This window comes from Radiomyces spectabilis (assembly GCF_025331425.1).
Source record: "Radiomyces spectabilis strain NRRL 2753 chromosome Unknown BYT42scaffold_5, whole genome shotgun sequence".
Lineage (NCBI taxonomy): Eukaryota > Fungi > Mucoromycota > Mucoromycetes > Mucorales > Radiomycetaceae > Radiomyces > Radiomyces spectabilis.
In genome coordinates this window covers 1,043,641-1,068,363 of record NW_026251930.1, presented here as the reverse complement: position 1 = coordinate 1,068,363, position 24,723 = coordinate 1,043,641, and the positions used below count along the sequence as shown (strand labels likewise).

Here is a 24,723-nt window from a genome sequence, read left to right as displayed (position 1 = left end):
AAAAGGAACATAAGGACAAAAAGCATACAGTAAAACATAAAGGTGAAGAATAACTTGAAAAATCATAGCAAAGGATGAAAGCAAAGGAGTATAAGACAAAATACATACAGTAAAATATAAAGGAATAATAAAAACAACAACATAAGGGTAAAGACGCCACCAGGACCATCAACAAAGAACAATCGGGCGGATTCGTTGCTTCCATGCGTGACACTCTGGAGAATTGCGTGGTATACGGCATGTTGTCACGGTTTAGGTACTCATGTGTTGGGGAACATTGGCAGCGTCTGCGATGAGATCGAATTGTTCTCTTACCAGTCTGGGCTGACGGCGAAGTGTGCTTCTGCCAATTTCTTGGCGATCAGGAAGGGCAAAGCGATCGTAACTCAGCAGTGAACTCGATTGGCGGTTCAGATGCTCTTCAATGTCCAGCAAAGCGCGACCGTACACGATTTGGGGCTGCTCAATTTTGGTGATCATCGTCTTGATTTTGATTGCTCCAAAAATGGAAATAGTCTTCTGCCAAATGCTGGCGGAACTGCATCCAAAGCGCAAACGGGTCAGGAGCCTGACATTTTCTGTCATTGCCGGCATGATACATTGCTGCTGCTGCACGATCGTGGTGCTTGTAAACATACTTGTACAGGTATTTGACGCTTTCCAGAGAAGTACAGATTTCGACGTTAATGTGAGCGTTATATCTTGCACAGAGGTATCGATTGTGGGGAACAACCCATCTATGTCCAACTGGACATGGTTCTTGACCACAAAATCACCATTGTTGCGACGACGGTATAACGGGTAACCACTGTGATCTTCGATAGTAGCTTCATTGAAGGAGCGCGGGTAACGCTTTTTACATGAGCCGTTTTCCATGCAGGGAGACCTCGGATGCGTTGTTCCACATGAACCGTGCATCATACATCTGCTGACGGTGTCGCAGAGATCAGGAAATTTCTCTCTGTCCGGAAGTTCGGCACACACAATACGATCATAGTCATCAAGTGTTCTCGGCTTATCCTCCGGAGTAACACCAAAAGCAAATGAAGATGCAGTAAGCCTCGCTTCTAAAACTCCGCCGTGTGTACATGGGTAACGACTCTTCCCAAACATGGTTCTTCTTTAGATCTTCCATCAGAGCTTTGCGCTTCATTCGAGCGCAAAGGTCGGGCCGATCAACAGCTGTCTGGTTTCGTTCAACCAATCATATATATTTGTTTTTCAAAAATTACCCAATCAAAGCCGACAAATGTAGCAAAAACCCAATGTGACTGCCTTGTGACTGAAAATTAGCGCGCATAACTCCCAAACATTTTAATAAGGTTGAGATTGTTGGGTTGCTCATGCAGGAATTTTGCACAAGTTTCGTGTTTCAGGCGCCGTTGTCTACGAGAGAGAGCATCACACTGAAACTATGGGCTGCTATGGTTTATCGACTAGGTTACGTTTGGAATAAAGAAGTCAGATTTGGATCTGCATATCCCTACCAGAGCATGCCGATGTTTATTTACTGGGAGACGTGTTGTCCAGTCTGCGGAAGCTTCTCATTGAAATTTTGGTCGGCTTGGATGACTAACTTTCGGGATCATCGGTGATAAAACTTGAATAGAGAATAGATTATGCTTGGATCATGATGGATCCAGATTTTTACAGTCGTTACTACGTAACCTCCAGGTGCATCCATCTGCAGTACCAAGGCTACACTATTCGCGTCATCTAAAACATTGAAACTATGGCAAACTGATGCTATACTGGTCATGTATTATAAGCGGACTTTTGATCATCATGCTACGAACACCAGTCGCCCACTCAACGTCAATCGCGACATGTATTCCGACCGTAACAGGATATAGAGATATTTTTACAATAAACGAGCAAAGAATGAAAAGGCGCAAATGACGGCAAAACAATGGTGGGATGACTTGGCTTGCGTTCTTGGCCTCTGTACTGACCGCAGGTCCTTGCCAAAGTCTTGGATTAGGATGTCACGTCAGTAGAAACAGGTTGATCATCGCCCGCTTCATGGAGAATAGTAAACCGAGTTGCCCACCCGCTTCAACCCATTGCATTAATCCTTTAGAAGTGATTATTCAGACGATAGGCGGGTTAACAATGAGGCAAACATTGACATGGTAACTTTATATAAAAACACAATATTGTCATGATGACCCGACTAGAACCTTAAGAGAAAATGTAGAATGATCGGAGTATCTTCTTCTCTATTAAACCGGGTATCAAGCAAAAAGAATAAATAAGTAAACAAGGAGAAAAACAAAAAATAAGACAATTAAATGTGAGTCAAAGGGAGACAATAGAGTTATTTTTTTTCTTTTTTTGGTTCCTGCGATCGTTTGTGTGTTTAAGTGAGTCTTTTGAGTGTCTGTCTCCCTTTCTTTCTGTCTTAAAACTGTAGCTTAATCTAAATTCCCCTCTTCGTTTGTGTTTCGTGAGCTTCCTACAACATCCATGCAATGCCGGCTGCTGCAGCCAGTGCGACAAATGTTTTGGTCGCTTCGGGCATAAGCATTGCGGCGGCACCTTCGGCAAATATGCTTCCACTGGATTGCGATCGATCGGTGACTCCGGTGGCTGAAGCCTTGATGTTGCTTGTGGTGGACACCGCAGCGGGACGGATTTCAATAGGGATCGGCAATTTGGTGTTGGTCGATTTATCGCTGAAAATGACTTTGTAGTTGCCTGGTTTCACCATGGCAGGGATGTTGTAATTGATGGAATGTTCAAAATAGGTCAGATTGCCTTCATGTTTGACCGACGCTTCCGTCTTGGTCACATCGGCATTTTCAGCAATAGTCAACGTCGTGTTGGTCGCATTCACACTGCTCGCTAAAGCAGACGAAGCCACAATCACAGGTTCTAGAGTAATTTGTAGCACCAGCGCTATCCATCGAGGCCACAGTTTAGTGCCCCAAAACCACCAATCTCAAACTGATACAGTGTGTAGGTCCATACCTGAGCTATCGACATCAGAGAACAAACGATAGGTACATGGCAGAATTTGACCCACCACATACGGCCCGTTACTGACAGGGCTTGTCACGTTGTAATTCCGAGTCGGTGCCGTCAGTTGAGCCGAAACAGCGGCACACAAGGCTAACAATGGTACTAAAAACTTCATTATACCCAAAAACGACAAAAGAGAGACCAAATCAAAGTCGACAAAGGAGAAACGGGAAAAAAGGGGAAGGAGAAAGACACGGTGAGGAGCTTTTACGGATGAATGTCATTTATATTGAGCAAGAAAAAAATCCCAAAGGGAAAAGGGGGGCGCCAAACGGCAAGGCAAGGGAAACCCTGTCTGTCAGGGATTGAACCAAACACAGGCTCCAGTTCAAAATGTCTCGTTCCCATGGAAATCTAAAATTATGCTTGCCCATGCAGAGATTTTGAGAATCCACCACAAGCAACAATGCAGAAAAAAGTTTGAATTGGACGATTCAGAATCGGTATTGAGATGCATAGATGGAGGATAAAAAGTTTTTCTCTTTTCTTTTTTTACTGATGGAACATGACAATGGCTGCTAGGACACTCATCAGTGTAGCCAGTACGGGAAGATTCAATGTATTTCCAGTTGCCACGGCGGCCTCCATACCGACCGGCCCGACAATGGGGCGGGCAGTAGGAGCGACAGCAAGGTTGTTGGGTGTGGAATAGGCTAAATACGGTGGTGGGACAGAGACAGGATAAGACCAAGACACGCTCGTGTATTGGGGAGATGACAGACCGTCGCCCAACATGGTGGGTGATATGCCGGGTGGCAGCACGGCCGCATTGGTGGTTTTGGACGGTGGCAAGTGGTTCTGAGTGTTCCTCATATTGCGGTTATTGACGGCATTGACATTGGTATTGGTGTGACGAGCATTGGCGGCGTTATTGGTGGGATGTTGCGCGTTTCTGTTGTCTCGGTTATTGGTGGGTGTCGCTTTGTTGTTGAGCACCGGTTTCCGATGCACATTTTCTGCATGTTGCTGCTGCTCTTCTTTCGGTTTCTGCTGCTCCTTGGGCTTTCTCTCGGATTGATACCATTTGGGAGGGCGCAGATTATACTCGTCTTCACCGACTTCTTCATCCCAAGGTGAAGATTCGTCCTCGTCTTTCCAATATAAAACATACCAAAAATATACGATTCAGTCGCGATGTATACTTCTTGATACATGTTCCGTCTTGGGTTCTTTTTTTCTTTTCTCGTTCCCATCCCCCCTTTTTTTTTCTGTTGCTTTCTCGAATTCTGAAAATCCCTCCGCTCCCCTTGATCAACTTCTCTTATCAAGTAATACCTTCACCTGGTCCTGCAGCTACGAGGGTATGTGTGATACATACAAAAAGACACAGAAAAAGAAAAAAATGGTATGGCTTCATAGTCGATAATAATAGTTCCTTCTCCTTACTGCCAAAAAAACCTCAACGGTTTATAACCACTTTTCCCTCACAGTGTAATTATGACCTTTTTGGTGAATTGTAAAGATTTAATGAATTTTTTTCAACCTAGTGATCAATTTCATCCCTGTATTTTTTTTTTATTTTTTTTTTGAATCGATTATTCTAGGAGTAAAAAGTTAACAAAAGTATCAGGAGCATGTGAAAGGGCAAGTGAGCTAGAAACAACAGCAAGAACATGCAGAGAAAAAAATATAATCCGAAAGAGGAAGATCTGGGAGTCATCAGAAACCAGTGTTCAGCCCCATTGACTCTTTCAATTATATATAACTTGGAAAAAGGCTACAAAAAAGTAACAAAAAATCTTTTGAAGAGAATAAAGATAGCAGAGAGTGAACAAAAACAAAGTAACAAGCATTACAGTATCACATCAGCAGAAAGGTGGGATCCGGTTTTAAATAATGCAATGATGTTAAATCGTGACCTTTGTATTGTAATTCACTTTATCGTGGATAAAATCGAAGTTTCCATTCTTCTTTGTGTTCATGACCATGAGAGTACGATCGCGGTCTTTTAGGAACTTGGGGCTGTGCTTTTTTCTTTTGTTGAGACCGTGAACGTTGTGGCAAATTCCGATGGTCGTTTTCAGCATTGATGGAGTGATTCAAAAATGGATTGTATGCATCGCGATATTTGTTGGCTTCTTCTTCTTCTTTTTGAATCTTTTCTGCAAGTTGCGCATCCTTGTGGATCTGTTCATACCGTTCTATGAGCTCGCGTAGTTCCGATTCGGTTATATCCAACAGATCTTGATCATCTTCGTCTCCTTCATCTTCATTATCCTGTCGCCCGGTGCGACTGTCTCTGATTTCTTCCTCAAATCGACTGGACATACTCAACATGGAGGTCAGATCACCGTCATCCTTGGCTCGATCAGCAAACCATATGCTGGAAGAAATTGCATCATGCGTGGAAGCGTGGCTGGAAATGGATTCGGTTCGCCAGGAGCGCTGCAACAAGCTTCGCCATTCCGAAGGAATCTCTTCGTCAGGAATCGCATCGTCTTCCACTGGGTGGTCTTCTTCTGTATCGTCACTGCCATTATCCGGAATAAGCGCTTCATCGTCATCATGCTGTGCATTAGTGTCCTCCGCAGCAGGTGGTACGGCGCGCGATCCGACACCCTGCTGTAATAAGATCAGACATCCCAGTAAACCGCTCATAAATACGCATGGGGTAACCAAATGGAACGACTGTAGCAGTGCATAAGCCTTGTATAGGACGGCAATGGATATGCCCAGTAAAAAATACAGCGATATTCGTTTTACATCTGTCACTGGGTTAGTTTTCAAGTCATGAAATGTAGAACAATGAACGTACTTACCAAATTTTAATTTGTAGGATTGAATGCCTTTGCCAGGTGTCGTCTGCACTATTTGACGAGCCGTTGTCGTCGTCGCTGGCGTCGCTGCTGCTGCTGATGGTCGTGGTGATGGAGGCTCGAGGGAACGGTTAGTGTGTTCAAGTTGATCGGTCAACGGCAAAATTCTATAGGGAACCGCGTTGGACGTTGGTGAGGTTGCAAAGGGTTGGTATGGTTGGCTCGGTTTTCGGTGAGAATCAAAAACTGCATCGATGGGTGTAATGAGTTCCGTTCCGGAATCCATGCGATCGCCAGAAGAAATGGAGCTGCGCTTCGATAGTGCCGGTTCATCGGTATCAATGGCCAGTGGTGATGAAGCGTGATCGGTTGAAGCAGCCTGAGGTCCTGGAGTGGCGTAAGCCCACGCGGGAATAGCCGGCACCGGCGGCGTTGCAGGCTCCTCGTCGTCGTCCAAAGGCCGATTTGTGCTCAACAAGTGCATGCTGAAAAGTATTTGAAATTCAATCAAGAATTCAATCACGCCTTGAGAAATTTTGTACTCAATAGGTGTATTATGATCAGGATGGCGTAGAATTCCCATGCAAAAAACAGAGGCCAGGTTAGCGGCATCCATGCGATTATCGGCGGCTTGGCTTGCAAACAAGCTGAGTAGATCCAGCAGATACAGCAGCAGGTGCTGGTGGGCCTCTGGCAACTGACCAATTAATTCCTGAAAGGCATTGATACGATCCGTAGTGGTGTGGTAAAATCGGTCACCTAGGAAAGGGTCATTGTTAGTGTATGTGTGTGTGTGTTGCGAAAGTCTTTTCTTTCTTTTGTTTGTTGAACGGAGAATCAACCGGAACCGATTGTTTACTCATGATATCGCGGAAGGCTTGATAGTAGTGGAGAGGGATCACAGGATCAGGAAGTTTGTTTAGAAATCTGCGAAACAAAGTAGCCACATCGTGGACGCTGTAGCCTTGCCAAGAGACGTGAAATCCGTAATCCGTGCAAGCCTGGTCAAAAAGTGATTCCAAGGTATTGACTCGCTTGGTGCTTCCCGAAATGCGAAAAATGCCTTCCGTCGATAACGCTGCTCATCAAATTATATTAGTTAATCATGGAGTCAAAAAAAGAAAAACCATGATGTATTTGGGGAAAAAGAAAAAAAAAATATCCATGCATCGTGTCATTAATACTTTACCGTGTTGTTTTAGGTAAGCGCCACATTTTGCCACCACAATAGGAACCGATGCAACTTTTCGGTGTTTGACATTATCTTGGTCAATGTACCCTACCCCCGATTTCGCATACACAATTGACTCCATCAACGGAACACCGAAAATGGCTTCAAGGAAATATCAGCGTTGTGATCCATCATCATCCGTTTTGAAATCAATCTCACCTCGGTTGCATTTCTTGCTGCCATGCAATAAAGGTTTGCGTGATGGATGATCGCGGATTTTTCGTAGCCAACTACGGAACGAGCGTCTTTTGGTAACAATGTGAGGATCTTGGATAGGTCCCATGGCATCAAAGCGTTAAAAAAAATTACAAGAGAAAATGAAAAGAGAATGTAATAAAAAAAAAAGAGAAAAGCAATGGAATGAAATGAAAAAGGATGATGAAACTCGATTCACCTGTTATGCTAGCTCGCTTATTTTAGCTAAAACTGTGTAGTGTGTGACATATCTAAACTCTACATCACAACGCTTGGTGGCCTTGTTCAAGTAATGACCGGTGTAACAGAGCCTTACCTTTTATAATCCTGATATTCCGTCAGTCAGTTCAGATCCATGTCATTTCAATTCTTCTGTTCTTCCATGAAGCTGATAAAAAAAAAAAAGAAGGGCCAATAGCTTGAAAAGGTGGTAAGCTACTGTTCATTCTCCTCGTATTTGTGAACAATCGAACTTGTCGGCTAGTCTGTTCAAGCAGATCCCTACGTGCATCACAAATTTGAAAAATGTCAAATATGGCAGTTCCGATCTTCTCAGAAGAGAAGCATCAAAAAACTCGACCACTTGTCTTTCACCACTATTTATGTTATGTGATTTGAAAGAAGACTTACCTATCCATATTAAAATCTGAGGTACCGGATACTTGTAACTTTATCTATTGAATTTAATCATGTCGTTTTCGTTGGCCCATTGACGTATTGGCACATTCTGTTTCTCATGGTCATGCTTTGGAAGGACTTTAAAAATTCTAAAAAGATTTCTTCGCATGTTAATTCGGTTTAAACTATTGTAAATGGAAGCACGGTATATGGATTTTTCCAACTTGGTTAGTCTCTAATCCATCGTCACTGCAGGTCGTACAGAAGGTCTTTGTACCACTACCGATGAAATAATAAGAAAAAAGAAAGAGTTAAAGTAATTTTGATGACCATTGCACTTTTTGAAGTATAGACTAGTTTTGATAGTTCAAAGTTTGTTTGAAAACACAAACGGCGATCTTTTTTTTTTTTTTTTTTTTTTTTTTTTTAGCAATCATCTTTGTGAGGCCTTTTGCAGGCGTGTTACTATAATTTCTAGTCCAATGAAAAATCGAATAAGTGCTACCACATTCTTCTTCCAGGCATTAACTGAGTCGTATAACGGCAAGTGAGATATGATACGATATTAGTTGTGAAAGTTTTTTTTTTTCGTACACAAAGCACTGGTTGTATTGGCTCTTGGGCGTCTTCTTGCTTATTAGAGTATCTTCAAACTTCAAGGCAGTGAAAATTTTGACCCATATTTATTGTTGGTTATGACGAGTACAAAATGATAGGATTAACTGCGGAAAAAGCATGATCTGGTAAGTATCATGATATGATACCTGTTCAACAATATGATTTTCATACATTGTGGGATGGGTGCTTATCATGCATGATGGTCGCAGGTGCAACCTGGAAAAATTCATTCGATGGCAAAGTGGATGACTCACGATTTGCTGGAGCGGAGGTGACTGGCAAAATTATCAGAAAAAGATTGCCCTTTTTTGATCTTTTTTTTTTTTTTTTTTTTTTTTTGGTCTCTTTTTATACTTCCATCGTAACTCCTTTCCCCACTTGAACCTTTTAATTCACTCAGTATGAGCACCTTTGGAAAGATTTACCGGGTCACCACATTTGGTGAATCGCACTGCAAAGGCGTCGGCGCTATTGTCGACGGTGTTCCGCCCGGCATGGAGCTTACAGAAAAGGACATTCAAACGCAGCTGTCACGACGACGACCAGGACAAAGCAAATTAACCACACCTGTAAATTGAAGGACCCACTTTCATTGTCACTGCATTGCATTTGACTGACCCTTACATTGTCATTTTCTTTTTTGTAGCGCGATGAGAAAGACCGAGTGACCATCATGTCTGGTACAGAATACGGTGTGACGCTTGGAACACCCATCGGTTTACAAGTACCTAATCTCGATCAACGTCCTCACGATTACAGCGAAACCGATGTGTATCCTCGTCCCAGTCACGCCGATTACACTTACCTTAAAAAATACTCTGTCAAGGCTTCCTCCGGAGGCGGTCGTGCGTCGGCTCGTGAAACCATTGGCCGTGTGGCCGGTGGCGCCATTGCTGAGAAATACCTCAAATTGGCCTATGGCGTTGAAATTGTCGCTTTCACATCGAGTGTTGGCAAGGCCGCCATGCCATTCATTCACGATCTCGCCGAAGAAGACAAATTGAAGCCTGAATTTTACGAATTTTTGAATACCGTCACACGGGACCAGGTCGATGCGGATATCACCCGCTGTCCCGACGCCACTACGGCTGAAACTATCAAAGAAGTAAGTAACACAAACCGACCAAAAAGAAAAAAACGCCAACAGGGTCATGCACCAAGGTTGAGTGCACATGGAGGAAGCATGCGTTATTAATCCTATGCGGTGTCGGACACTAGGTGATTACCAAGAAATCGGAGGAAAAGGATAGCATTGGTGGTACAGTGACATGTGTGATCCGCAACTGTCCCGTGGGTCTGGGCGAGCCTTGTTTTGACAAATTGGAAGCACTTTTGGCTCACGCCATGCTGTCGATTCCTGCGACCAAGGGTTTCGAGTTTGGTTCGGGTTTCCAGGGTACAAAGATGGCGGGCCATCAACACAACGATCCTTTTGTCAAGAAGGCCGACGGTTCGTTTGGTACCGTCACCAATAACTCGGGAGGCATTCAGGGCGGTATCTCCAACGGCGAAAATATCTATTTCCGAGTCGCTTTCAAACCGGCCGCCACCATTTCTCAAGATCAACAGACAACCTCGTATGATGGTGTGTTTGGTACCTTGGCCGCAAGAGGTCGTCACGATCCCTGCGTCGTCCCTCGTGCTGTGCCCATCGTGGAAGCCATGGCCGCTCTTGTCATCATGGATGCCGCACTGCAACAAGAAGCTCGCCAGGCCGCCATGTCAAGGCTCCCTTCCATCGACATTCATCACTCTCTTTTGGGAAAAGCACCTAAAGAATAGAAACATAGAAACAATTATGTATAAAAAAAAAAAGAAAAGACAAACAAAAAAAGTGGATTACTATCTACATGCCGTTTTTTTTATTGTTACAGTGAATGCGAAAGAGTTTAATGGCGAGATCGTTTATATCGAGGCTGATCCGGTTGCTCTTCTTCCTCCTCTTCTGCCCGCTTCCTCTCCTTCTTCCGGATACTCATTGATCCCTTCTTCAGCTTCATCATCATCGTACGCATTTTCGTTTACACCCGGATTGCTCTAATAATGATATTGTTTCAGACTCTCGTGGTCCTCGTTTGATCCTTTCCCTGATAGATCCACTTACTCTTTTGGCGATTTGTTTTTCGTCTTCGGAACTGTCATTCTCGTCAATATAGGCCAAGTTGATCTTAAAATCGCGAGCCGTGCTGCGCTTCATGTACTGCATGAGATCGACCTTGGACTTGCGTGTCAACTGAATCAGATGGCGTTCAAAGTGTTCCACCAAAAAAATCAAATGAGGGATCATTTTGGCCTCACGAAGCACTTTGGCCTACATTAAGAGAGAGATCCTGTGAGTTTGGATCGTACGAGTTGATGAAGCCGTGAGCTCCGTACCTTTTCTTTTGCACTGACAATCTTCTTTCCCTTTTTGCGTCCGCCGGAGCCCACTTCATCTTGCCGTTGACCATGTACTGTGAGGAACTTGTACATTTTATCGGTCACGCCTTCGCCCGCCATCATGATCAGTAAACTGAATTCCTTGGATATCATCTTGGGATTCAATAGTTTCTAAAGTATCAAAAGAAAATCGATAAATAGACCATTCAAAAAGAATCAAAAACTTGCGTCGCTTTACATATTTCACAAATGCTGCCAACATTTTGTATATTTTCGAAAGCACTTTGATCAGATTTTCTGCAAAGGTTCCTGACAGTACGGCTTTGGTCAATTCACTGACCACCGTAAGGTAGCACATGATACGTGCGCAAACCCCACGTTCAAACTCGAGCACGACTTCATCCTCTACATTGGTCCCAGTAGCTACTCGAATCGTTTTTTCCGTCAGTGTCAGAAGTAGATCCACTTGATAATACCATACGTACCACAAAGTTTGAGACGGTTGATACACCAGAACATGTCGTCGGCTGATTGGTCGACGAACGAGAGTAATTGCATGGTGATGACTCCGTGAGTTTTTGGATTGATAAGAACAAAGACGATTGCCGGTTGATCGGATTGGCTGTTGGCGGTTGTCGCCTCGAGATCGCCCATCAAGGTATGTATATCTTTGGCAAGGGACACCACAATATCAAAGGACGCTGTTTCCGTCGACGCTTGAATCAACAGAGCAATCATTTCTTTGGCAATCGTGACATCTTCAATGGGCCGTTCACGTGCAAATTCGTCCAACCAATTCACCATGCGCGTTGCATATTTCGTAAAGTCGGTGGCCGTCCGATCCAACTTTTTCCACAAGAACACAATGATTTGCATCACGCTCGCAGCTTCCTTGTAAAGTTGACCTTGATCAGCAAGGTATTTGGTCATGATATCCTTGAATTCAGCCACGGTATCCGATAAGATTTTATTCGTGGTGCGGGATGACGAACCGTCCCGTGCGATATTCGGTGCAGCCACCGTTAATAACTGATCCAGGTACCGGACAAACCGCTCTGGCCAAATTTGAACCGTGGTCTCAAAGATGACCTTTGTGGATTCGATGATGGTACCAAGTACCGAATGACCCTGGAGTATACAAACAATTAGCAACTTGTACAAAAGTACCTTTAGAGCAGACGTAAAGAAGCACCTTTTTGGGTTGATGGTTGATAAAACTACTGTCCGAGTCTTCTGTCATGAGAATGTGCATAAATACTTGACCCAGTTCGACGCAATTCTTGAAATGATCGTCATCAAAATCGGTCCATTCACTATTGACAGCCTACAAGAAGCAACAAATGAGGGTGCTGTCTCAATCAGGAGTGGCAAGTTCATGATGGATACGTACCTGCAGCAAGCTCGATTGGGTATTGGAGATGATAAAGTGAATAAAGTCGATGTCGGAACGCAGACTACGCACAGGGGTTTGCACGTTGCCTTGCAAGAAGAGAGCTTTGGTAACAGTCGTAATGAATTCCAAGGTGAACATGGAACCGCTGTGCTGGTGACTCGCTAGTTTACGTCCTGAAGAAAAGCATTGAATATGGGCTGATGTGACGCCGGAAAGAAAAAACATGAATACCGTACCTTTTTCGTTGGTAGCATTTTCCTTGAGCAATGTCATCAAAGCTTTGCGTTTTTTAAAGATGTTTAGAATAAGCTCAAAAGATTCGACATCGTCGCCCTTGGTAATAAACTCATGCTCGATAGCCGTCTAGAAACGATTATTAGCGGACAGTGTCCCCTGTTTTTCGAAACAACGATCCCCATCACTTTCATACCTCGTAACATCCGAGCAATAGATTCGAATACAACTTGTTGCGCAAACCGAGGTGAGTAGCCATATCGAGGTTGGATGTCTTGTCGAGCTCATAGTCTTCCAGATCCGATTTCGATAAACGAAAAGTTAAAGAAGCAATCGCATCTCGACAGGTCTCCAGTGTCGTCATGGTCACTAAATCGTTAAACCTGTTGTCAGACTCATGCACCGGTTTGGAGGCATTTCTTTTCGTACCTTCATTATGTGACGTGGCCGCCAATATGCGCATTGTTTTCAGGAGATTGAAAAGCAGAATATGCACAGGTTCTACCATTTTTGGATATCCTCCGGTAAGAGCATTTTCTATACAAGCATCGAGCTTCAACGGAGTCGCCACGCCCGTATCCATTTCGTATACTTTGAGGAACTATTGTGAATAGAATGATGAGATGATGCAAGAACATCCATCATAGAATCGATCTCATCTTTGTTTGTACCTGCGAATAGAGGATGTCAAAGATATCCGTTGCCAGAACACTGTGTTGGTGAGCGAGATCGCCTAGTCCATTGTATGCAATAGCACGAATTTCCGCTTGTTGACTAAAGCATCTCCGCAGCAAACCTAAAATACACAGCATGAGATTTCCATGGTACCCTACGCCATGTTTTTCTCAAGTGAGGTACCTAGAATCTCAAACGCTACGCCATCCGACGACATTGATCGTGACGACGAAGATCCCGCCGCATTGTTTCTCTTGGTCGACAACTGGGCACGGAGTAGATTGAGGAAACCATTTACCGACACTTTTCGACCATCGACATCTCTAAAACAAAAAAGCAAGATCGGTTGGCCACCGTCATTCCATGCATTCTACCTGTCCCTACGTACTTGGCAAACATGCTTTTTCGTAATACGAGGATCAGACCATCACGGAATTGTTGGTTCGCTTGGGCCACGGGTAAAATCGCTTTCAACAAACGTTCAGCGGTGGCGTGAGGAAGAAAGGACAAGTAATCAAGGGTATCTTTGATCTAATTTAGATCTTGAAAAGTGAGCAGTGGTTCACAAGTCAGGAATCGAGGGGAAGAAAGATTACATTGTTCAAATAAGCATCCATGCCGTCCGCACAGGTCGTGATGACATTATCGAGCAATTCCAGGAAATGCATAGCACTAGGCGACCGTGAAACAATGCGTGAAGTGATTTGATCCAAGATTTCACCTCGAACGATATCATGCAACTAGTCTTTCTGTGAGCTTGCTGAAATAAAAAAAAAAAGGATCCTTTTCGCTCTCGATGGAGTGGTCTAGCCCCACTTGCCTGGAACATCTTGGTCAATATCTCGATACCAAGCGATGCAATGATCTCCATAGGTCCTTGATGGTGTCGATTAACGCGCGTTGGGGCAGCCACTAAAGCTCCATGAGTTAACTCTGTTGATATCCATTTTTTTTTCTTTGCAAAAGTAAAAATGCTTACCTGAGGTTCTCAGCCAAGCGCTTTGATTCGCTGTATCGATCAAGATCATGCCCAGTTGAGTAATACTTTGGATTACTTGATCCCACCCAGAAGCGGATTTGTCAACAATGTCCAGTAGTATCTGGCGCACACGTGTGCCGTCCACATGGCAGAATTCTAAAACCGCATTTAACGTAAATCTCCATCGCTTATAGAATTGATGCTCCCGGTTGAATTGTACCTGTGATCCATGCACATTTTTGGACTTTTTCAGTGTCTTTGTAAATGGCAACAATATTGGACTTGATCAGATCGAAAATCTAAGCAAGTGATTCATATTCAGATCCATATTCATACCGCCCATAAAAAAGGAGGAACCCTTACTGTATCTTCCAGACGATGAATACGAGCGGCTGACAATAGGCAGGCCAAATTAAATGTTTCCATAAGGTGCATTTTGTTGGATTTCATGTATTTGACGAGTTCTTGACCAAGGTCCTACACCCAACACCAAGATCAATTTTTTTTCTTTTTTCATCATTCCTTTCGTGTTCTCACTGACCTGATCTTGCTTGATGGCAAATGAAATATGAAGCATGACGGTACCCTCCATACGACTGTGGCCATTTCATCATGAGACACATAATTTCCCCAAATCATACCCACAATTAATTTCTTTACCTAAAGGCCGGGTTATTAGTATTCGTTTTGGCGATTCTGTTAAAGTATCCGCAGAGTTCAGCGAGAATCATGCGTTTATGACCCTTTATACAATCGTTAACATCTTGCTTTTGCTTTTGAATGACCAAAATCGAAGCCGTACCTTGCGTGTTAACAAGAGCAACTGATAAATGACGGGCGGAATTTCTTCAACATCCAGATCATTAAGTTGCCTACATATCCACACAGAGAGAGACATGCTTGTCAGTGGGGATATGAATAGTTCGGATCATCCATCCATGACTAACCTAAAGATCCGTGTAACGACCTCTTCCAGTTGTTGCGACGTTAATTCCATATCATTGAAAGCTGAAGCGAGGCTAACGGTTAATTGAGGATGCCATTTGGAGACGCCAATACATTTGATAATCTCGTTAGTGCTATCCTTGACTTCGGCCGTTGATAGGACATTCCATAGTTTGGCGAATATTTCCATCATTTTGGGTTGCAATGCAGTTTGCTGTTGGATAGCGTGAGCCATATCGAGAGCAGCTTGGGACAGAACATTCAGTGGCACGGTTTCCACCTATCGGCAATAAGGCTCAGTCAAACGGAGTCAAAGGCGAGGAGGGGGGGGAGAGGGTGTTGGTCATTATGCTTTACCTCGGGCAGTAGAATGTTGACAAGGTTGTTGACCACCTGGGCCTTTTCGGTAGTTGTGGCGATGTCTTCATTATACAACCTGCAAAGTCGCGTTATTGGTAAGAAAGACTTGTCGATCAAAAATTTTTGCTTTGTACGATTCATACCATGCCATGGCCTCCTGAAAAACGATGGATCGTCGTTGAGTACATGTTTCGCCACCATTGGCAGGAGATCCTTTTGATATGGTTTATTGTTAATAGTCAAGTGGCTTGCCAACGCCTACAAGGATGCCTTTTTTTTTTTGCCGTACCTATAAAGATGGCTCTAACAATGAGCAATGGATCGATATCGTCTCTGACATTGTTGGCCAGTTTTTTCCGCAGCACTTGTGCGATCTAGCAGAATTGAGGGTCAATGGCACTTTATCAAAAAGCGGCTCAAAGAAATGGTTTACATCGTTCAGTGATTGCTGCTCAAAGTATTCCTTTAGATTCTTTCCATTGGCCTGTTTGCTTAATTTCAGAATGGTCGCTTCCATTGCAAACGCGTGAACGGGGTTTTTGGCAACTGGCATTCATCTTGACGCGTTTGAAACGCGAATTTCGTGAATCATCACAGTCACAAGGATCGTCAAATCATTCAAGTGAAAGCATTCTGTGCCACTCTGAAAATGCGAATCCGCCATCCTTCATGTGCAAAAAAAAAATTATGCTTGACATACAGATAATATGCCACCTACTAGGCTATATCTATTGTGGATACCAAGAAGCAGATTCAAGTCCCAAATAGATGATGGACAAATCATTGAGATATGATCCAAGCTGTCACAAAAGGCCATTATACAATTTGAACCGAAAGAAGGATTCCGCAGCAATTATGCCGATGCGGTAGTCTCTTCAGAATATGCATACGATTATCAATATCTGCGAGAATAAACATGCAATTTATGGATCATCGCCCCATAACAGTCCGAACGCGAGTGGATAAGACTCCGTTATTTATTTCCAAGCTGTTTCTCACACTTCATTACCTACCAAGAAGTTTTGGTAGAAAAGCGGTATCTTTCTGAGAAGCTTGTACCGGTATTGTGAAATGTCCCAAGAAGCTCCAAAAGTGCGGCAGTACCAAAGGGGATCCATGCCGGACGACCTTGACGGAGATTGAAAAATCCAACGAACCGAGTTCGGCAAATGCAGTCACGACCCGTAGCCCGCTACACCGGAATCCCAGCGCAGGGTTGGTGCTCAGTTCAGCGACCGGCTACGATAAGGGCCACGGCAGTGGGAATCGTGGAAACTCTCTCTCGACTTCTTTGTTCATATCAGTATGGTACGTTTGATTTCTCGATCATGAGGATACCATTCGATACGTCTATTTTTCTAGTTGGATTGTACGGATGAATGCATACTTCGAATGGATGGATGGATTCGAATGGATAAATCGAGTGGATATCCTTTGAATGGATAGATGGACGGCAGACTTTTGACATACAAAGAAAAAAAACACCAGTTATTTCGCATTCAAACCTGTTCATCCAAACATTAGAAAGACGTTTTTTTTTCATCGGCTGGTATATTTTCTTTTGAAAGCGCAAGTGACTAATGGCGTTGTTTTCTGGTTTTTATGTAGACCTGCAAGAGAAGAAACAACGGACGTAACAAGCACGGCCGTGGCCACAACAAGTTTGTTCGCTGCATCAACTGCTACCGCTGCGTCCCCAAGGACAAGGCTATCAAGCGTTTCACCATCCGTAATATGGTTGAAGCCGCTGCTGTCCGTGATCTTCAGGAGGCATCCATCTACGAGGAATACGCCATTCCCAAGTTGTATGTCAAGTTGCACTACTGCGTCTCCTGCGCCATTCACGCCAGAGTTGTCCGCGTTCGTTCCGTCGTCAACCGTCGCAACCGTGCTCCTCCACCAAGATTCCGCTTCCAGCAAAAGGTAAAGAAAAAGGGAAAAATAAATAGTGCATGGTCTCTGGGCATAATACTGATATTCAATCTTTAATCACAGAACAAGGCCTAAACCGGTTGTCATGCTAATCCCATCAACTCGATTTCTGATCACTTTGTTCTGAAATAAACAAAAAGAAAGTCGGATCATCCGCTGTCCTGGAGTCAATTACATATTGGGTTTTTATTATTTGTATTTTTTGGAGGGAATCTTCTATCTCTGGCAATGGGGGTAATATGGGACCAAAATGGTGGGTGGGACGCCTCGATTAGATGCCAATAGAGCACAACATGAGGGTGATGAACGTATCATCGGCAGTTTTGATGTCTTTTTCGGCCCGTTTGATGCCGGTAAATATGAATACTTGCTCTTCTTCACCAAACATGCCTCCTCCTCCTTCTCCCGTCGATAGATCCATTTCCTCATCGTCTTTGGTCGAGTCTGTCCCATCATCATCTGCATCGTATCCGTCCAATTTGCGCACAGGCTCGTATTCAAAGAACCGTCCAAAGTAATCCTGCCAGAACCCGACTTCCTTTTCCAGCGAACGGCATTTGTATCCGATCAAAACCCGGGTGGTGTCATTGCATACGTGAAGCAGCGTGTCGGTTAAAATATCGAACAATTCGGGAAAGTACACGCAATCCGAAATAACAACCAGATCAAATGGTCCGTCGGCAAGCAAGGCGTCGGCGTCGGCCTGGTTACCCCAGTGCAAGCGACGTGCAAACACTTGAGCGTGACCCGGTTGGTAGTGCGTGGCAATGTTTTCTTCAATCAACGGCACCACTTGCTCCAAATCGGTAATGTATACCTGACACGGTTCGCGCAACATATTGGCAAGCGCAATCCCCACATAGCCGGTGCCTGCACCGAGTTCAAGGATCCGGTAAGGTTTGGCACCAGACACATCGACCGTGCTGTCTTTAAAGTAGGCCAAGGGTATCGGTTGCTGAGGCGTGATGAGACGTTGAACGTCGGGCGAAAAGTAGGCCTGAATAGTGTATGCACTGGAGATTGTCGGTCGGAAGTGTTTATTCAGTTCGAATGTGTCCATGAATTGGCCATCCACTCGTTTTATTACCTATGCCAAATCTTGCCTGCCAAGCCAAAAGTGTTGACGTCTTGACGCAGTGCCAAGTTGGAAGAAAACGACCGTAATGCTTCAGGAGGTCCGTTGGAAGCGCTCACATTCAGACCCTGAGGCAAATTGCCCACTCGGAACTCATCCCGTTCATCAGCCATGCCTTTGACGGCGCCCAACGAATAATAATAAAAGAAAGAATCGCCAAGGAACAAATCTTGAAAGTTCCGTCCCGAGCAGTGATTATGACGTCGATTTAAAACACCGCTCAAGCTTTCCATGAAAAACCCACCTTTTGTCGCTCACTTAGGGTTGTTTTTTTCTCTTGTTGAATCCATCATGAGTTTCAAAGTCAATTTCAACGCGCACGGCAAGGATCTCGAAGCAGCATATCAGGCTGTTTTGAACAACAATGACCCCACAAACTGGCTCATCTATTCCTACGACAAAGGCACCAGCGACCTTCGTGTTCAAGCAACGGGTGGTAGGTAGACGTTTTGTCCTCGATATCCGTAAGCCAAGACTCACCCATTTCCCATACAACTTCTTTTAGAGGACGGTCTCGAAGAGTTGACCGAAGAATTTGCCGACGGCAAAATTCAGTTTGCTTACACTCGCGTCATTGACCCCAATACGGAGTTGCCAAAGTTTGTCTTTATTGCTTGGGTAAAAAACGAGAAGAAACGACAGTTTGTCAACGAGTCATCATCATCTCACACTCATCTTGTTTTTTAGTGTGGCAGTGGCGTTCCTGAGACCCGCAAAGCTTTCTTTAATAACCACATGAATGATGTATCCAAGTTCTTTAAGGTAAATTTTCTTGTGAACCACTGTTATGCCAAGACGTGACTTCAATTAACGGCTGCTTCTCTTAGAGTTTCCATGTGCAAATTAATGCTCGTGATGAGGTACAGATCCTAGGTACTGCAATCTTTTGGACATGTGTATTGAGCTGGATGTTGAATTAGGCCGATGTGGAACCTGAGCTTATCATGAAGCGAGTCAGTGAATCTTCGGGAGCCAAATACAGTGTGCATAAAGAGCAAAGCAAACCGCAGCCAGCAGTGACACCCGTGGTAAGTTGAGTGAAAGGGTTGCATGGTTCGATAAGAAAAAAGAGAAGCTCATGATGTATGCTATACAATAGGGTTCCGTTTATCAAAAGACGCAGATTCCTGATATTGCATCCATGCAAAAGGAAGCCATGACCAGAGACAACATGCCTGCTCCCGTGGTAAGTGGCCGACGGCATTAGTGAGATGGTGCGCTTTTTTTTTTATTGTCCATGTAACTCATTCACGATTCCTATGCCAGGGAACTAACTATACACCGGTGCAAACGGCACCCAAGCGTCTTACCACTCGATGGGGTTCACAGGCCCAGGATTCCGGTGCTGCGGCGGTACGAGCGGAACGTGAGAAAGCAGAACGAGAAGTACGTGAACGTGAAGAACAAGCGGCTCGCGTTCAACAACAACGCGATATGGCTAGCGATCAGCAGCGACAACAGCAGATGGAAGCGGAAAATCAACGTCGTCAGCAGGAAGAAGCAGCACGTCGCGAACAAGAAGACGCTGCACGCCGTGACCAAGAAGAAGCGGAACGCCGTCGTCAACAGGAGCAGGAAGAACAGGAAAGACAGCAACGTGCAAATGAAGAGGAGCAACGACGAGCTGAAGAAGCCGCAAGACAGGAAGAGCATCGACGTCGACAACAACAAGAAGAAGAAGACGCACGACGACGTCAACAGGAGGAAGACGAGGCACGTCGTCTCCAGCAGCAACAAGAGGAAGACCAAAGACGGGAAGAAGAGGAACGGTTGCAACGCGAAGCTGAACGTCAACAGCAGGAGCAACAATCATTGCAAAGCCAGTTGGATGACACGGCGGATCGTGCGGTTCATAAAGCGGCCAACGTGGCTGCAGATGCTTCAATGGCCCAGCATGGTCAAGGTTTATGTGCCGTTGTGTTGTTTGGTTACGAAGCGGGCGAATCCAATGAAATGTCATTGATGGAAGGCGAAGTGGTCACTCAGATTGATCAAGTCGATGAAGGATGGTGGTTTGGTGTCAGTGAGGATAATACCAAGCAAGGCCTGTTCCCAGCCAATTATGTCCAACTCTTGGAAGAAGCTGAACAACCACCCCAGCAACAGCAACAACAACATCAAGAACCAGAGGCTGCTCCTCCTGCCCCACCTGCGCCCGCTCCACCGGCTGCGCCTGCCGCTCCTCCCGCACCCACTCCTCCAGCGGCTGCTCCCAGTACTCCTGCTAAGGAAGATTTTGGGCAAACCGCGGTGGGACTCTATGATTACGAGGCCGGCGAAGATAACGAGATCTCTTTTAGAGAGAATGAAGTGATCACACACATCGAATTCGTCAGTGAAGATTGGTGGCAAGGCGTGGCTCCCGATGGTAAATCCGTTGGCTTATTCCCAGGTAAGAAAAAACGCTCATCATTCCATATTGCCAACCGAAATAAGAATTAACACCTGAATATCTTTACAGCAAACTATGTACAATTACAACAATAAGCATCGACTCCAGTCAGATGAGTGTCGCTTTAACAGTGTATTTCTTCCTTTGCTTTTTCTTTGGTCAGCAACCCTTGTTCGCTGTTTCATCTATTCATCAACGTCCCGTTATAATAGAAATGACAGTTACACATGGAAACGTGTTACCAGAATAGATGATTCAATAAACCCATATTACTACAGTACACCTTTTCCATCACCATCGTTTCGTATTTTCCAGCCTACTGAGCATCAACACTCGAACTTTTTTTTATGTTACATATTGTATTGGAACTGCTATCATGTCAAGTTCAATGATGCATCGTATAAAGATCTGCTTTACAAGTTATAAATACTGTATGGTGTGGTGAGAAACAACGATCTGTAATTTATGGGCCAACACTGTGAAAATTTCAGCGCTGGCTTATAAACTTGTCTTTCCACTACCGTCATCATGGCGGTAAGTATTTTTCGACTAAAATAAAAATAAAGAAAGACACCCTATGCATACATCGTATCTAAAGAATAGACCTACGTGGTGTTCAACGGACCATGGACAGCGGCTTTTTGTTGCATCAGTTGCCCCAAACCTTGGGGAAGGATATCTTTTGATCGGTGCGACATCTTTTTTATGGCTTCGGTGTATCTTGTTGTTGCCATGGACAAAGTTAATCGTTTTCTTTGACACAAAAGTTGAAATACAAGCAAAGACAGTATGAGTAATTATGTCAGTGCATGGACAAATTAATCTTCAAGCGCACACTCTGGACATTATACGATTTGACATGCTGTGGTTTCGTTTTAAGATAGATCTGTGGGACTGAAAAATGATTTCTGATATCTATCATAGCTCAATAAGTAATACCCAGCGGTATTGTATGGTTTGATTAAATATACCAAAGATTCACCTTGAATTTATCCAGTCATTTACACATAAAAAAAAGCAAAAGGACAATATCACGATACGCAATGCGGTAAAAAGTTTTGAAACGTGTTTGAAAAGTGTTAAACCATATCAAAGAAAAAATGGAAATCAGTTACCATGGCTTCGCTCATCATTAACTAAGCTGATTGAATCTGGGTACATCATAAATAAAGAATCATAATGACAATTCCAGTTTTTTCTTCAGAACATATGATATATAGTGCAGTAGGCAAAAAGAAAGACGATAATGAAGAAATACTGATGATTTATAAAGGAATTTGTGTTCTGATACACTATGAAAAATGCTGCAATGGGATGACAATGGTCATATGACAAGCTCTAAAATCAGGCACAAATGCAATTGTTGTCTACAAAGAAACAGTTCAAGTATAATGTACTATAGAATGTATTGACACAGACACAGACTGCAGTGGACCATGATGATTGACGGCTTTTTTATTTTTTCAATGTTTTGACAATGTTGGAAACGCGGAGGACAAGGGCGTGCCGATCCTCCCTCAAAGTATTTTTTTTTTTTCGTGGGTTATAGAACTTTAAACCTGTAAAGAAAGATCATGTGGTTTGATCATGAATCTCTAAATTGCAAGGACATTTGGAATATCCACAGGATCGGATTAGGAAACTGTCGGCCATCGCAGATCAAAACTTTCCCCTGGTGTGTGCCAAAACCGAACCATTATTATTTTTGTTTTTTTATCACGCGAAGAGTCACAGTGTCTTCCTTTTTTTTTTTTGCCTATCTTATTGATCGTAATATCGGATCCTCTACTTGGAGCATCCACCTGATCACGGTTTTCTCTTTTAATCATGCTGGCCAAGGACGAATCAAGCCCTCCTGAAGCCTTGGAAAAGAAACATGCCTACCATGGGGTCCACTCCAGGCACGACTCGTCTTCCGAGATATCCGACGAAATCCTCTGTGAGTAGACAATTCGCCCATGGTCTCATGTCGTTATAGTTTACGACAAAACTATGGACTTGATCCATGGCCGGATGAAGTACTCACATTGTTCATTTAGATCATCCCCACACCCTGACTGCATTACTGGTATCATTGGCATGGCTGTTTTATGCAGCCATTCGATCGAATAATGAGGATACAGAAACAAGCGTGAAGCTCGGCATATCAGCAGCCATTTGCTGTTTCGTGTTTATCGGTATGATCCAATTCCGTGACGGCCCGTTCCTTAGGCCGAGTGTCCCCTTTTGGAGAGCCATTCTTGCCCTGAGTGTACTTTATCAGCTGTTACTGGTCTTTATGTTGTTCATGGTAAGCTTCAAATTATAGTGGATCGGAAGAGTTGGCATTTTTAATAATGGGTGGTTAGAACAAGGACGATGCACGTCAATTCATGACGTACTACGATCCCGATTTGGGCAAACCGTTACCTGAACGAAGTTATGCTGATTGTTGCGATTTGACGTGGGATAATATCAAGGTACGCTTGGAAGGAAAAGTGGTACAACATCGGTAAAGCAGAAGAGTGGATGGGTTGAAAGGAAGAAAGAAGGAAGGAAGGACAGAGAGGGAGGAAGGGAAAGAATGTTGGGATGGATCAGCTCAAGGGAAGGATGTCAAAAAAGCAAACACAAAACTGACTTTTGATTGGACGCAGAATCAACTGGATATTTTTGTGGCGGCTCATGCTTTTGGTTGGTATGGTAAAGCGTTGATCTTGCGAGATAATTGGTTATGTTGGATTCTTTCCATCACGTTCGAGACTTTGGAGTACTCGTTGGAGCATCAGTTGAATAATTTTGCCGAATGCTGGTGGGATCATGTGAGTAGTGAATGTCAACAACGAGAAAGCATGCTTAGACTTATATTTTTTTTTTTTTTTTTTTTTTTTTTGCTGCGGTTCGTAGTGGGTTCTTGATGTATTACTGTGTAACTGGATTGGAATTTATTTTGGTATGAAGACATGCCAATACTTTGAGATGAAGGTAAGCAAACTAAAGAGGTTCTCAAGGAACAGTAGATATGAAAGAAGGGCGTCTCCCGTCATGGTAAAAAAATGGATGGATCTTTTCTGGTGGATTAACTTGGGGATTTTTCATTTTTGTAGCAATACTCTTGGGTTGAATTCCGCCAAATCAAGTCACTGAAAGGGAAAGCCAAACGGGCAGTGCAACAGTTCACGCCACATGATTGGACCCGGTTCGAATACAAAGCGACCAGCAGCGTCAAGAATTATTTTGGAACCTTATTCCTGATTGCAGTGGTAAGAAAAAAACAAGAAAAAAAAAACAAGTGTGACCTTTGGATCGATCTGCATGGAGAGAATACGGCAATTTCTTACGTTTATATTCCACAGTTTTTGCAGTGTGAACTTAATTGCTTTTATCTGAAATATCTATTATGGGTTCCACCAGAACACGCGTTGAACACTTATCGATTGATCCTCCTGTTCTTGTTTGCTCTGCCCGGAGCAAGAGATATGTATCAATACATCTCGGACAAGTAAGTGATCCTATGATTCATGTACTGATGGCGACGGAATGCTGACTGGATCTCTAGAAATACACGACGTTTAGGAGTCCATGCATGGTTGTTGATTGCCAATATCATGACGGAAACCTTGATTTGTCTGAAATTCGCGGAGAATGAGTTTACCACGCCCGCTCCGATGGCCATAAAGATCGCATGGTCTGTTGTGTTTTCCATCATTCTCGTCATCTTCCCCGTATGGCGATTTATCATTCGTCCGGTACGAAAAGAGGAACATTGGGTCAAGGAAGAATAACTTGTATTCTATCTAGAATCAAAACCAAAAAATTACCTTTTAAAACATATATAAAAGCTTATTACTCTCTCATCGCGCCATGCCCCATTTTCCAAC

At 43.8% G+C, this 24,723-nt stretch overlaps 9 protein-coding genes across 9 annotated transcripts; 4 read left to right on the top strand and 5 right to left on the bottom strand.

Moving 5' to 3' along the window:
- Window positions 1-2,016: 2,016 nt before the first annotated feature.
- Window positions 2,017-3,222, bottom strand: BYT42DRAFT_513541 (uncharacterized protein). Its single transcript, XM_051565184.1, has 2 exons — window positions 2,971-3,222; window positions 2,017-2,898 (listed from the first exon to the last, which is right to left on the bottom strand). Exons 1-2 carry the CDS (start codon window positions 3,134-3,136, stop codon window positions 2,456-2,458), a joined length of 609 nt encoding a protein of 202 aa, XP_051424534.1. The 5' UTR covers window positions 3,137-3,222; the 3' UTR covers window positions 2,017-2,455.
- A 291-nt stretch (window positions 3,223-3,513) lies between these two features.
- On the bottom strand, window positions 3,514-4,468 carry BYT42DRAFT_604245 (uncharacterized protein; the record flags this gene model as incomplete). Its single annotated transcript, XM_051571098.1, has 2 exons — window positions 4,297-4,468; window positions 3,514-4,112 (listed from the first exon to the last, which is right to left on the bottom strand). The coding sequence occupies exons 1-2, from the start codon at window positions 4,376-4,378 to the stop codon at window positions 3,514-3,516; spliced, it is 681 nt and encodes a 226-aa protein (XP_051424533.1). The 5' UTR covers window positions 4,379-4,468.
- Window positions 4,469-4,509: 41 nt separating this feature from the next.
- On the bottom strand, window positions 4,510-7,420 carry BYT42DRAFT_298899 (uncharacterized protein). Its single transcript, XM_051562902.1, has 5 exons — window positions 7,168-7,420; window positions 6,967-7,110; window positions 6,637-6,855; window positions 5,781-6,536; window positions 4,510-5,726 (listed from the first exon to the last, which is right to left on the bottom strand). The coding sequence occupies exons 1-5, from the start codon at window positions 7,289-7,291 to the stop codon at window positions 4,900-4,902; spliced, it is 2,070 nt and encodes a 689-aa protein (XP_051424532.1). The 5' UTR covers window positions 7,292-7,420; the 3' UTR covers window positions 4,510-4,899.
- Window positions 7,421-8,840: 1,420 nt separating this feature from the next.
- Window positions 8,841-10,221, top strand: BYT42DRAFT_494414 (chorismate synthase; the record flags this gene model as incomplete). The annotated part of the gene is made up of 3 exons (XM_051564297.1): window positions 8,841-9,008; window positions 9,086-9,544; window positions 9,658-10,221. The coding sequence occupies 3 exons, from the start codon at window positions 8,841-8,843 to the stop codon at window positions 10,219-10,221; spliced, it is 1,191 nt and encodes a 396-aa protein (XP_051424531.1).
- A 123-nt stretch (window positions 10,222-10,344) lies between these two features.
- On the bottom strand, window positions 10,345-15,921 carry BYT42DRAFT_613046 (FANCI solenoid 4-domain-containing protein; the record flags this gene model as incomplete). The annotated part of the gene is made up of 26 exons (XM_051571697.1): window positions 10,345-10,476; window positions 10,544-10,750; window positions 10,816-10,989; window positions 11,057-11,241; window positions 11,304-11,946; window positions 12,011-12,142; window positions 12,209-12,384; window positions 12,448-12,574; window positions 12,642-12,814; window positions 12,875-13,046; window positions 13,117-13,241; window positions 13,304-13,443; window positions 13,509-13,651; window positions 13,717-13,841; window positions 13,937-14,032; window positions 14,100-14,255; window positions 14,320-14,398; window positions 14,463-14,576; window positions 14,641-14,695; window positions 14,760-14,842; window positions 14,902-14,971; window positions 15,047-15,324; window positions 15,402-15,480; window positions 15,539-15,617; window positions 15,694-15,778; window positions 15,838-15,921. The coding sequence occupies 26 exons, from the start codon at window positions 15,919-15,921 to the stop codon at window positions 10,345-10,347; spliced, it is 3,912 nt and encodes a 1,303-aa protein (XP_051424530.1).
- Window positions 15,922-16,684: 763 nt separating this feature from the next.
- Window positions 16,685-17,514, top strand: BYT42DRAFT_565839 (ribosomal protein S26e). Its single transcript, XM_051567900.1, has 3 exons — window positions 16,685-16,712; window positions 17,013-17,327; window positions 17,400-17,514. The coding sequence occupies exons 1-3, from the start codon at window positions 16,710-16,712 to the stop codon at window positions 17,409-17,411; spliced, it is 330 nt and encodes a 109-aa protein (XP_051424529.1). The 5' UTR covers window positions 16,685-16,709; the 3' UTR covers window positions 17,412-17,514.
- Window positions 17,515-18,626, bottom strand: BYT42DRAFT_565836 (putative methyltransferase-domain-containing protein). The gene is made up of 2 exons (XM_051567899.1): window positions 18,424-18,626; window positions 17,515-18,349 (listed from the first exon to the last, which is right to left on the bottom strand). The coding sequence occupies exons 1-2, from the start codon at window positions 18,582-18,584 to the stop codon at window positions 17,608-17,610; spliced, it is 903 nt and encodes a 300-aa protein (XP_051424528.1). The 5' UTR covers window positions 18,585-18,626; the 3' UTR covers window positions 17,515-17,607.
- A 136-nt stretch (window positions 18,627-18,762) lies between these two features.
- Window positions 18,763-20,958, top strand: BYT42DRAFT_613043 (uncharacterized protein; the record flags this gene model as incomplete). Its single annotated transcript, XM_051571696.1, has 8 exons — window positions 18,763-18,907; window positions 18,977-19,089; window positions 19,159-19,233; window positions 19,299-19,331; window positions 19,392-19,499; window positions 19,571-19,657; window positions 19,738-20,863; window positions 20,933-20,958. 8 exons carry the CDS (start codon window positions 18,763-18,765, stop codon window positions 20,956-20,958), a joined length of 1,713 nt encoding a protein of 570 aa, XP_051424527.1.
- Window positions 20,959-22,525: 1,567 nt separating this feature from the next.
- On the top strand, window positions 22,526-24,723 carry BYT42DRAFT_565828 (phosphatidyl serine synthase-domain-containing protein). The gene is made up of 8 exons (XM_051567898.1): window positions 22,526-22,802; window positions 22,903-23,153; window positions 23,212-23,322; window positions 23,500-23,664; window positions 23,750-23,827; window positions 23,950-24,105; window positions 24,199-24,344; window positions 24,402-24,723. The coding sequence occupies exons 1-8, from the start codon at window positions 22,691-22,693 to the stop codon at window positions 24,625-24,627; spliced, it is 1,245 nt and encodes a 414-aa protein (XP_051424526.1). The 5' UTR covers window positions 22,526-22,690; the 3' UTR covers window positions 24,628-24,723.

What these genes read in the sequence shown, in the direction of transcription:
- BYT42DRAFT_565828 (XM_051567898.1), top strand. Translation starts at nt 22,691, where the DNA reads ATGCTGGCCAAGGACGAATCAAGCCCTCCTGAAGCCTTGGAAAAGAAA. An exon ending in GATATCCGACGAAATCCTCT is followed by an intron (nt 22,803 to 22,902) that starts GTGAGTAGACAA and finishes TTGTTCATTTAG; the next exon opens with ATCATCCCCACACCCTGACT. An exon ending in CCGAATGCTGGTGGGATCAT is followed by an intron (nt 23,665 to 23,749) that starts GTGAGTAGTGAA and finishes TGCGGTTCGTAG; the next exon opens with TGGGTTCTTGATGTATTACT.
- BYT42DRAFT_513541 (XM_051565184.1), bottom strand. Translation starts at nt 3,136, where the DNA reads ATGAAGTTTTTAGTACCATTGTTAGCCTTGTGTGCCGCTGTTTCGGCT. An exon ending in CTCTGATGTCGATAGCTCAG is followed by an intron (nt 2,899 to 2,970) that starts GTATGGACCTAC and finishes CTCGATGGATAG; the next exon opens with CGCTGGTGCTACAAATTACT.
- BYT42DRAFT_298899 (XM_051562902.1), bottom strand. Translation starts at nt 7,291, where the DNA reads ATGGGACCTATCCAAGATCCTCACATTGTTACCAAAAGACGCTCGTTC. An exon ending in CAGCAAGAAATGCAACCGAG is followed by an intron (nt 7,111 to 7,167) that starts GTGAGATTGATT and finishes ATTTCCTTGAAG; the next exon opens with CCATTTTCGGTGTTCCGTTG. An exon ending in ATCCTACAAATTAAAATTTG is followed by an intron (nt 5,727 to 5,780) that starts GTAAGTACGTTC and finishes ACCCAGTGACAG; the next exon opens with ATGTAAAACGAATATCGCTG.
- BYT42DRAFT_565836 (XM_051567899.1), bottom strand. Translation starts at nt 18,584, where the DNA reads ATGGCTGATGAACGGGATGAGTTCCGAGTGGGCAATTTGCCTCAGGGT. An exon ending in GCAGGCAAGATTTGGCATAG is followed by an intron (nt 18,350 to 18,423) that starts GTAATAAAACGA and finishes GACAATCTCCAG; the next exon opens with TGCATACACTATTCAGGCCT.